The sequence below is a fragment of the Babylonia areolata genome, chromosome 21, assembly GCF_041734735.1.
Source record: "Babylonia areolata isolate BAREFJ2019XMU chromosome 21, ASM4173473v1, whole genome shotgun sequence".
Taxonomy (NCBI): Eukaryota; Metazoa; Mollusca; class Gastropoda; order Neogastropoda; family Buccinidae; genus Babylonia; species Babylonia areolata.
Window position 1 is genome coordinate 24,293,550 of NC_134896.1, and position 12,413 is coordinate 24,305,962.

Consider the following 12,413-nt stretch of genomic DNA (forward strand, 5'->3'; position numbering starts at 1 on the left):
TGAGTCTGTTGTCTTTTAGGAGAGGGTGGGGTGGGAGAGGGTGGTGGTGATGGTGGTGGTGGTGATGGAGGGTGGTGGTGATGGTGGTGGTGGTGGTGTATTTAGACGTATGTGTAGTGTTATGTGTGTGGGAGTGGGGGTGGGGACGGGTGTAAGTGTGTGTTTGTGTGTCTCTGTTTGTGTGTATGCGTGTGTTGTATGTGTATTGTGTGTCAGTGCGTGCGTGCGTGTGTTTGTGTGTGTGCGTGTGTGTGCGTGCATGTGTGTAAAAGAAAGCACGTCCACTTTATTATGTTAAGCAAACCAAAAAGATACGCCTTTGTGCTTTGGGATCAAAATGAATGAATCGATGTATATTTTTGAATGAATAAAACGCCAGTTCTGTACTCACAGCGCCAGTTTTGCCATTTGGGGAGTAACAGAAAACATCGACTGCAGATGAGGAATGAAAGAACTGAGAAAACCGTGCTTACCCTGTAGAATGCTGCTGAATACATTACCTTCTCTCGTCAAGTTATGAAGAATATCGGACGGACACATTTTCTTTTGCTTCTTCACCAACCATCATTTTTGTTTTGTTTTTTTGTTTTTTTCCAGGAGAAAGTCAGCCTGGGTAAGGGCTTCAATCTGGCAGCACCTAACGTGGTCATCAAAGTGAAGGCAGAAATACGGAGTGCTTGAATTCAGTTCCAGTCTTCTGAACATTTGTGAACAACAATACACGCACACATCTCTCGGCATGCTTTCTTTTTTTTTTTTTTTTTTTGTTTTGTAGTTGTTGTTTTTTCTCTAGCCCGCTAACTTATAGACCTATCCTTCTCAGCTGATAAAAAAAACAACAACAGAAGCAAGTCACTTAGTATGGCTGAACTAAATGATGTGGTTACATTTAATTTTGAAGTACCAGTAATCAGTTTAAGAGCCTCTCAATACTCTGGTGAACACGTGTCAATGACGTTGATAATCATTATTCTTGAGCAATTTCAAAGTAAGTACAGTCGTTGCAGCCAGCAAAAAGGTAAACGAAGGTGACCAGTATTGGCAGCGTCGTGGCTTGTCTCAGTAATGTGCAGTAATGTATTGACATATACTCTGCCTTAGCCTGATTTATAAACACCGCCAGCAACGCAAGGAGAAGACACTGAATCCACCTACACCAGGACAGCACCAGCTACACACCCGACTGCAGTGCTACAGACACGTCACAGCCTGGATTAGACTCACTGATCATCTGCGGACCCACCCAGTGTAAAGCTCATGCTTATCTTCGATTGCGAAGGAGAAACTACCTGTAAAATCCAGTGCAGCTGACCCATCATTTTCATGACTAAGAGATTGGAGGTTGGTCGAGATAGGGGGTGGGGATGTTAGGGTATGAAGAGGGGCCAGGGGGTGGGGTGGGGGCTTAATAAAGCTTTATTAGAAATCATATTAGTGTAAATATCTCCCAGTCCTGGAAACTAAATCGCCTTCATCCACGTGGGACATAATACAGAATACTTTATAATCTCAACAAGAGAAATTTATTGGTGGTGCAAAACACATAAACAGTACACGAAAATCACAGTCATTCAACACGTATACATAAGACATAAAATGCTGAAACGTCGACCCAGAGAAACAGTGCGTACAATCAATAATCACAGTAAACAACTACATTAGAAACCCTTAAAAGGTAACTAAGAGTAAATCATACATACATCATAACAGCCAAACATGTGCCAGTGAAAATCACAGAAAAAGGATAGGCACTGAATAGCATACTAAAAGTAGACATAGATATGGAGGCAGACTGACAGGAGATGCCAGAAGAAGGAAGGTGGACCGGTAACACGTCACACTGGTCTGACGCTCACAGCGTTACTGCACACGGCTGGACCCGGGGACTAATGGCAAGCCTGGTGTGACCAAAGGGAGATAAACAGAGTGAAGGTGCAGATGGGCATGGAGTCGACCTGGCATCAAAAGAGATGTTAGAGTGACAGCGAAAAGAGTGGAGATGGTGAGGGGAGGGGTGGGGGGAGGAGAAGGGAGATGTGTGAATGTAAGGAGCAAAGGAAGGGTTCTGACACAGTAATGATGTGGATGTGCAAATGACACTTGAACCTCAGCTACACTTTACACTGTAACATTAATCTGTTGAATGTTCATTTGATTATTCTGTTTTACATGATACGGCCCAAGTGTACTATTCTGTACTTCTACTTTTAGTAGTCTACTTTTAGTATTGTGAACTTGGCGGAGTTTCTGATGCTGAAGGTTTTTAAGAGCATAAGCAGCAGTTGAGAGAACTCGTGCTTTCGTTTTTTCTATTCCTTTTTTTTCTACAAAAACTTAGATACTTTGTTACTTTGAATGATACTGTCATGGAATGATTATCAGCTTTGAAGAAAAGAGGTTTCGTAATATACTAAGGAGGACACTGCACAGCTAAAGCAAACAACAAAGACAACAGTTAATACCAAATTGAATGTTATTTTATATATGCAAATATTTCAAGGAAACAAAACCTAAACTTAAATATTCTTGATGATATGTTATTTAAACTGCTAAAACAGTATCCTCAATGTGTGTGATTCACGGGAAAAGCACACGTATATAGTGTTTGTTAAATCTGTTTTGAATACTGAAAAGTTTCATTGCTCTGGTTGTTGTTCACATACTGCAGCAGTTCAACCGGTGTAAGAACGATAAACGTATATCTTAAAAGTATGTTTCTTAAAAAAAGAAAAGAAAACAAAAGAAGGAAATACTATGTTGGTTTTGATCTTTCATACATATTAATTGAAGACCAAACTGTTCACAAATAGTTTGTCTTCATCCCCTTGAGCACATTGTACAGTTTTTGACTCACTTGTGTAAACAAAGTGAGTCTATGTTATAACCCGGTGTTCGGTTGTTTGTGTGTGTGTGTGTGTGTGTGTGTGTGTGTGTGTGTGTGTGTGTGTCTCCATGGTAAACTTTAATATTGCCATTTTCTCTGGAAATACTTTGTCTGCCAATACCAAATTTGGCTTAAACATAGGAAAAAAAACCTTCAACGTCATACCAATAATATGTTGTAAGTCTCCCGAATATATCCGTATTTCAGAATCATTAACAGTTTATTTCGTTGATGTTCCGTCCGGATTCCGAAAACCGCTGTTACACCTATTTGCAGCTTCCCGATTGTCTGATGAGAATATGTCATGACTTTGTTTTTCTTGTTCGCAATTAAAAGCAAAGAAATACACATTCTGGACAGAACACATACAGTGACATTAACTACATTATTGACGTGTTTACTGCATATGAAGATTCTAAAGCGGACAATGAATTGACTAGAATGAACAGAAAATAAAATTTGAATCAATCCTTTCACCACTTCGCCTACACGGCACTGGTCAGTGCAGATCTTGACAGAGCATGTTGCAAAGCCTGACGCGATGGCAACGTCTCCTTTACCGCCGAATTAAAAGAATTTCTTAAATAATCATCGAAGTGTTTACTGCATATGAATGTTTTAAAGTGGATACTGAATTAAATGGAATGAACAGAAAAAAAAGAAATTGAATGGAAGGTGTCAGTAGTTTCTCAAGACATAGCTTATCGATCACGGATCTCTGCACATCTACAAACACGGACATGTATTGCAGTGGTTTTAAAGCGATGGAAACGTCTCCTTTAACTCGGACTTGAAAGAACATTTTTAAATGCCCGAGATGTACCAAAATAACATGATTTAAACCGCGTTATGACTTGGATTGCCGCTGTCGATTTAATCTACTAAAACAACATGCTCAAATAATAATTTTTGAACGTCAACATCGAACCTGCGTTACTGCGGTTGGTAAAACCACTCATTCTCGACCCAAACATCTGTGGTTCGAATCTGCATTGAAGCCTTTTATTTTCTTTTCGCAAAGCTGTATATAATTATAATAACGAATAGAGAACACAGTTCAACAAACTAGTTTTTGATTTTTGTAACTTTTTTTTTCGCGAAGCTGTATATGATTATGATAACGAATAGAACACATTTCAACAAACTTTTTTTTTCATTTTTATAAGTTTTTTCTTCTTCTTTAAGTGTGTATCACAAGTGAATCTTGAAGGCCTTGCCTTTCTTGTTTTTAATTGTTTATTCAGAACACACTCGATCCTATGCTATTCATATGATGAAATGTCAATGTGTTATAAAAAAAGACTAACCTTTATTGAAATCGGCAGCCGTTTTCTTTTTATGGAATCAGCAACCACATGTTTGTTTAAGAATCTTTCTTGCCAATGCACCAGTAAAACCTTGCTGTATATCATCATATGTTTTTGAATGGAGCTTGTGTTCTGTTTTAAAACAATGAAAAAAATTGTACTTAGAATAATGATTACGTGACTGGTTATGAATCATTGATTGTCAGGGGTATTATGACACGGTGTTTTGTTGTTGTTGTTGTTGTTTTAGAATAATGATTACGTGACTGGTTATGAATCATTGATTGTCAGGGGGATTATGTCACGGTGCTTTTTTTTTAATACTTATTTTTCTATTTAAATATTCATTTACTCTTTTTTTTCTTCTTTTTTTCTCTTTTTTTTTTTGTCTCAAGGCCTGACTAAGCGCGATGGGTTACGCTGCTGGTCAGGCATCTGCTTGGCAGATGTGATATAGCGTATATGGATTTGTCCGAACGCAGTGACGCCTACTTGAGCTACTGATACTGATCACTACATTGATTACCCGATGGATAGTGTCAGGACAGGTGTAATAACATATTTAGCATATAATGTTTTATTAAACTGCTTTAAAAAAAAAAAAAATGAAATAAAAAGAAAGAAGAAAAAATGTCTCTCCTCTTCTTGTTACTGCATACACCGAGACAGTCTTGGAAATATCAACATCAGCGTTGAGAAGCACATATGGTAGGTAAAACAGCAACAGCGTGTGCGTCAGCATTTGTCATCAGCACTACGTCATGTACAGAAAGCCAGTCTCATCTCGAAGTGGAATGCAATTAGTGGACCTTTAGTAATCATGTTCATTCTCCTCTCTCTTGTCTCCCTCTTTGTATTTTTATTGGAAAATAATCACTCAGATATTTGTGTTGTTCTTGTTGTTATTTTATCTTCTTTGTTGTATTTCCCCAGCATCAAAGACATTAAACTCCCCCTCTCCATACACACAAGAGCGCTCACATGAATATGCATAGTTTGATAGACAGGAGACAGGCATGTGTCTTACCCCAATATTTGAGCAGAAAAGTCACGGATATTTCGTCATTGGCCACGACATTATAGCGTTATCATAAATGTTTATAATCACATACATATTAAAGATATAACATTGTAATTTTATCATATTGCTAACATGTAACCTTTGTCGAGAGCTTTTTCATACTCTAAGATCTGTGTTCCATTTCCGGGTGTAATTTACGCAATAATCGCTTCGAACAAGGTACATTCTCTTGACAAAATCATTGAATGGCAGAATGAACGCACTCTCTCAGTCCGATACAAATTGTTATCTATTTGTGGCATCATTCTCTCTCTCTCTCTCTCTCTCTCTCTCTCTCTAACTATCTATCTATCTCTGTGTGTGTGTGTCTCTCTCAATATATATATATAAACACACACGCACATAATATATATATATATATATATATATATATATATATGTATATATATATATATATATATATATATACCATACAGGCCTTCGTTGGCATAACCACAGCTCTTAAAAACAAACAAGAACAATCAAACTAATAACGAAAAAAAGAAAAAGCTGATATACGACACTAGCTGATTTCAACAGCTTTTGTAGCAGACAGCAGATGAAGTATTGTGCATTCCATAGAAAGGCATCACACGATTTCATTGAAGATACATGATTATAGTTCAGAAACTAAAAACAGTCAGCAGAAGACACCGCTCTTCAATAACGGCCAGACACCAGTTCCAAAATGGCAGCCATTCGGTATCTGCACTGCCAAGTTTTGCGAAACCCTTTCTTTTTATGAGCAGTGGTATGTGTCAAAGAGGCGTAGCAGAAAGGGTTTATGGGTTGCCATGTTTGTGTGTGTGTGTGTGTGTGTGTGTTGTGTGTGTGTTGTGTGTGCGTGTGTTGTGTGTGTGTGTGTGTGTGTGTGTGTGTGTTCCAATGGCGTTCAATGTCTTCGCGTTCTTGCTTTCTTATCTATTTCAGAAATACCGCCTGTCCTTCGCTTTTCTTTCTTTCTTTCTTCTTTCCGTTTCGTTATCAATTGCCTTTCGTTGCCTTTCGTTTTCTGTACTTCTTTCATACTTTCCATTGTTTGTTTGTTGTTCTTTCTTTCTTTGTTTCTTTTTAATTTTGGAATCTCGCCTGTCCTTTGCTTTTCGATAAGGAACAAACAAACAATGGGTAGTCAGTGTGTCACGTCTGTGTGGCATTGGATCACATGCAAATACGGCTGTTTTGTGATGATTGATGTCTGTGTGGCCTGTGTTCTCTCTGTCTATTTTTGTCTGCGTTGCCCAGTCTCTACCCCCACCCCCACCCAGCCCCATCCCCCAACCCACCATCCACCCACCCCCCTCACTCATATCCCTCACTATCACTCTCTCTCTGGCTTTCTGACTCTCCCTCTATCTTGCCCCCCCCCCCCCCCACCCCCCGCCCCTCTTCCCCCCACCCAGTCTGCATTTTTTTTTTTATCCTTGTACCGTGAATTATACAGTATACTTTTTTTTCTTTGACTTCTTTCTTCATTTTTTTTTCTGTGAAGTCAGAATATTTGAAAGATATGCACTATCTTTCATCGCGTCATTTATAGCTGACAGCGGCGTCACTTCAAAGGAAAGAGGTTTAAAAAAAAAAAAAAAAAAATGATGAAGGAGACGGTATGCAGTAAACCTCCGTGCTGTGTGAACGAACATCTCCAACAGTCTTGTGGAACAGAGACACCGATATGGTAGTGAGGAAAATAAACGATGAATGGGAGCAGGGTGTGGTCAGGGGAGGGGGAGGAGGCGAGGTGGGGATGCGAAAGGGGATAGAGGGGGTGGGGTGGATGGGGGTGGGAGTGGGGGAGTCTGAAGAGGAGAACGGTGAAGACGAGGAAGAAGTGGAAGAGATGAAGGTTTCATGGCTCACGTGTGATACCTGCTGATAAAAAAAAAAAAAAATATATATATATATATATATATATATATATATGTGTGTGTGTGTGTGTGTGTGTGTGTGTACTTGTATGCTATAAATAAACAGATTAATAAACTATTAAAATTTTATGAATTACTGAATAGATATATAAATAAATAAATAGATAAAAGCAAAATAACAATAATAAAATAAATGAAAAACAAAAGGAATACATGAATATATTAATACATCAAGATAACAAAAAAGAAAACGCGGGTGGTGAAAAGAGATGGGGCAGGGAGCGACAGTGTAGGGGGCGGGGTGGGTGGAAGTGGGGAGGGGGAAGGGCTACCACTACTTACATAATCATATCGTCCAGTTCTTCCATCAAAATTATGATCGGCGGATCGGACGTGCGTTCTCCCACATTAAAATTGTAGATCTCGATCAAGGTTTCAAACTTCCCCTGTTTTCATCACGGATTTCTCGCTTTGCCAGATCGTAACACACACACACACACACACACACACACAAACAAACAAACAAAGAAAACCCCCACAAAAAACCCCGTAATCTCCTAATTTATCTATAGTAGTAGGCCTTCTTCAGTCATGGCTGACCATGGATAGAGTATATCCGACCTAATGTCTAATTGGGCTGTCTGCTTGGACCAAGCAGCGTCGCCTGTGACTGTAGAGACCGATGCGAGAGAGACAATCTCTGTCGCAGCAGTCATATGTGTAAGCTGATGTTGGTCTGTTGGCTGCCGTCCCTTTTCTGCGAGCTCGCTTTTCTGCTGCAGCAGCTGACTGTTTGTCCTCACTATTCCGTAGCTGATTCTTGAGAGTGCTTCTCCATCTGTTGCGGTCATCTGCAAGGTCCTCCCAGGACTCAGTGTTGATCTCAAGCGCCTTCATGACACGTTTGCAAACGTCTTTGAATCTCAGCTGTGGGCGGCCGATGCTTCTCTGCCCCGTGGCGAGCTCTCCACAAAGGATGTCTTTTGGGATGCGACTATCTCCCATGCGGCGAACGTGGCCCAGCCAGCGTGGCCGACGCCGTCCCAGCATGGTATACATGGTCGGGAGGCCAGCGCGAGTCATGACTTTGGTGTTTGTCACCTTGTCTTGCCAGAGATGCCGAGTATGCGCCGTAGGCTTCTCAGGTGGAAGGTATTGAGCCTTTTCTTCTGACGAGAATGTGTGGTCCACGCCTCACTGCCATACAGCAAGGTGCTGAGGACGCAGGCGTTGTATACAGCCATCTTTGTCTTCGTGGTCAGCTTGGGATTTGTCCACACTCTTTGTTTGAGGCGGGTTAGCATTGTGGCTGCCTTCCCGATCCTCTTGTCGATCTCGGTGTCAAGGGAGAGGTTGTCGGTGATGGTGGACTCACGCTAAGTGAATTGATGGATGACTTCAAGCTTGTAGTCATCAATGGTGATGGCTGGTGGAGATGGCGTGTCTTGGTCTAGGACGTTTGTCTTCTTGGGACTGATGGTCAGACCGAAATCTTTGCAGGCCAGGGAGAAGTGGTCCATTAGTGACTGCAAGTCCCGCTGGGAGTGGGTCACAACTGCGGGCTGCAGTGTTTAATGAGGTCTGGGGGGATTCCGTCGCTGCCAGGTGCCTTGTCTGATGTTAGGATGTTAGTGGCCTTGCTGAGTTCGTCCTCAGGTAGCTCTGCGACAAGTTCTTCCAATGTCAGGTCAGATAGATATATCTGCTGCTGGTAACCTGGATCCCAGTACTACCTGTCACATGGTCGAATTGCTGGCGACTAAACCAGCACCCCCACCAGTCCTCTCAGGAGGATGGTGAGGGGGGTGGCTAGACACCCTGGTGGAAATAAATAACCCATCAAAGGGCGCTAGCTCTGGAGAGCTACCTGCGGCCACCAATTTATCTATATATCTATTTATTTATCTATTCATTGATTTATTTATTTACTTATCTATTTATTTATCTATATTTATTTTCACATATCAACAATTGGATTATTGCATTTAGGCGAACCAGAAACTGCATATGTTGAACCAAATGATGTGTTTATGTTCACTGTCAAAATACAAATTTATGCAGATCTTTCGAAATGTGGTGGTTTGTGCTACACAGTCTTAGCCACATATATAGGATCAGTATTTCACCAATACCCAAACAACTCATTGGCATACGTTCGTATCTGTCGACCTTTTAACCAATCCGTGTTTTTTTTCCGTGGCTTTACGGCTCAGATGCTTCATGACAAAAGTAGCCAGGCCTAATATATGCAGAGCGATTCCGACAATGACGTACGCTTCAGGCACGTTGGCTGCCGTTGACTAGAAATTCCAGTTTGTTCATTCTGGTTAATTCAGTACCGTCTTCAAAATAATCGCATACAATAAACACATCACATGGTATAGCTGGCGTCATTCTCTATGTTTTGTCCAGAATTTGTTTTGTCTTTTCTCTTAACTGTGAACAAGAAATAGAATGTCGCGCTGTTTTAAGACTCTAAACTAACGTTCCGGCAAGGAGCTGGGAACTTCCCAGTCAAATGTTCCGGATCCAAAGGCTGAACGAAACAAACAGTTTGCTATCCGGGAAATACTGTTTAATCCGGAAGACTTACATTGGTATGGCTATGAGTAGAAAATATTTTTGTTTCTGTGTTTCATCCGGATTTGGTATTGACGGACAAAGCATATCTGCAGAAAATGAATTTCTTAATATTTACCAATGACACATACACACACATGATCATACATACAGACACACTTACAGCCATATATCCATACACACGTGAGACAAAATTTGCGACGACGAAGAAAAAGAAAGCAATGTCAGAGGAAACAAAAGGAGCTGAGAGGAGCAGAGTGAGTTTAGAGGGGCGGAGGGGGGTAGGTGGGGGGCTTGTGGGGGGTGGGAGCGAGTGGAGAGAAAGACACGCAAACAGATTGGCAAACCAGAGAAAAAATAGACAGACAGTCCGACAGACAGAGATACAAAAAGAGAGGATGGGAGAGAGACAGATAAACAGACAAGGTAGACTCGTCAGTATCACGCGAGACGGCCAGGTTATAAATGAATCAGACAAGACGCCTCTCTGACTGTATGTCAGCATATCTAAGTCTGTGTCTCGCTCTGTTTCTGTCCCTGTCTCTCTCTGTCTCTGTCTGTCTGTCTCTGTCTATCTGTCTGTCTGTCTGTCTCTCTCCCTTTCGCTATCTTGCTCCCTCCCTCCCTCCTCCACCTCTCTCTCTCTCCCTTTCTCTATCTTGCCCCCTCCCTCCCTCCTCCACTTCTCTCTCTTAACAAAGACGCCTCTGTCCTGCCTGTCTTTGCTGTCTCTCTCCCTCTCACTCTCTCTCCGCCCCCCCTCTCTCTGTCTAATAGTAATAATAATAATTAATGAATAAATAATAATGATACTACTACTTCTACAAATATAATAATAATAATGGTAATAATAATAATAGAAGAAGAAAGAACAATTACAAGAAATAAAACAACAAAAAACAGATGACAAACAGCAACAACAATAACAACAACAATCATGATAACAAATGGCAATAACATCACCCGACATAAACACACACACACACACACACACACACACACACACACACACACACACACACACACAAAACAAAACAAAACAAACAACAAAAAAAAACCACCGTCACCACCACCAACAACAACAACAACAACAGCAACATAGCAGACTAATATTCGAATCAAAAATAACAAATTCATCGGTAGGGGTGGGGAGTGGTGGTACGGGCGTGCGTGCGTGCGTGCGTGTGTGTGTGTGTGTGTGTGTGTGTGTGTGTGTGTGTGTGTGTGCCTTTGTGTTTGTGTGTGACTCTGTGTGTGTGTGTGCGCGCGCGCGTGCCTCTGTGTGTGTGTGTGTGTGTGTGTGTGTGTGTTTTATCTTCAGTTTAACGTCTATTCACTATAAGTGTTTTTAGACGGAAAGGAGTAAAGAAGTGGATAAAGGAAAGGGAATGCATGTGAATATTAGTGTAAAAAAAAAAAAAAAAAAAAAAAAAAAAAAAAAAAAAATTCATGTTATGTAACAGAGGAAAAGTATATTATAAGAAAAAGGTCTAAAGAGATTGTGGTGTGTATTGAATGAGGTGTCATGGGAAGGAGAATATGTATATGCATATCAACAAGTATTAACCTATAACAATGTAAATATAAATAACAACATTAATTATAACACATCAAAGGAGGATACCAACTGGACTGGAGTTTAAAATTTCCGAAAACATTCTAAGCAATGAATAATCATTCAAAATCTTTTCAGTGGCTAATGAAATATTGGAAGAAAAGTCATCAACTACATCTTTAGGAATTAACGGTCTTATGCTCGGACAATGAATGAGTAGATGACTTACAGTTATTTGCTTACCGCATACACATTTTATATTTTTAGAAAATTTTGTACGAAAGGCATTTAAACGAATTCTATACATTAGACTTGTAATTTGTCTTGAATGTGCTGCTGGTGTCAAATTTAGAAAATGTTTGGGATTAGCTGCATTCTTTGTGTTTACACAACATTGGTAATATTGATTATTTGAATCTATAAGTAATTTCTTAAATCGATTTCTAGAGACATTTTCTATACAACTAATGTATTCATGTAGATCTAACTGGATGTCAAGTTGTATTGCGCCTTCGAAATTACGTGCTGCTCTTCTAGCTGCTTGGTCTACCCACTCATTTGAAGATATTCCACAGTGCGAAGGTACCCAACAGAAAGTTAATTTAATGCCCTGTTTTGTCAGTTGGTGAATAATATGTTTTATTTCCATTGTCATCTCTATTCTCTTCTTTGAATTTGGAGATTCTATAGCTTTTAATACTGACTTCGAGTCTACACATAATAGAATTTCACTGACAGTTTTCGGAATGTCTGAAATATAATTTAAGGCCATAAGTATGGCTATAAGTTCAGCTGTGAAAATGGAATATTGTCTACCAATATAGTATAATTTTTCTAATCTAAATGAAGGAATTACAAAAGCCGCTCCTGAATTACCATCTTCTAGAACAGATCCGTCTGTGTATATTTTTAGATAATTAGAATATTGATTTTCTATATGGGAGAGCACTTCAGGTTTTAACAAAAATGGTGACTGGTTCTTGGATAAATCTGTATAATCCATGTCAAAGGTAGCTTTACACTGCTCCCATTCAGGGACTGGTGAAAAAGTAGGTATTTTTGCAATTTGCTTGTCTCTTGATTCCGTAGCACTAATGATATCTGATGCAAATGTATTGATGGATGTCATAGACTGTATCGTCTTAGCTCGTTTAGCAAA

At 40.0% G+C, this 12,413-nt stretch overlaps 1 protein-coding gene across 1 annotated transcript in view; it reads left to right on the plus strand.

Annotated features, from left to right (window-relative positions):
• The window catches only part of LOC143295771 (cytochrome P450 3A8-like), a 31,643-nt gene extending 27,426 nt beyond the window's left edge, over nt 1-4,217 (plus strand). The window contains exon 15 of the mRNA XM_076607390.1: nt 598-4,217. Coding sequence (XP_076463505.1) covers nt 598-681 — 84 coding nt within the window. The 3' untranslated portion in view covers nt 682-4,217. The remainder of the gene's footprint in view (nt 1-597) is intronic.
• The last annotated feature ends 8,196 nt before the right edge of the window (nt 4,218-12,413 follow it).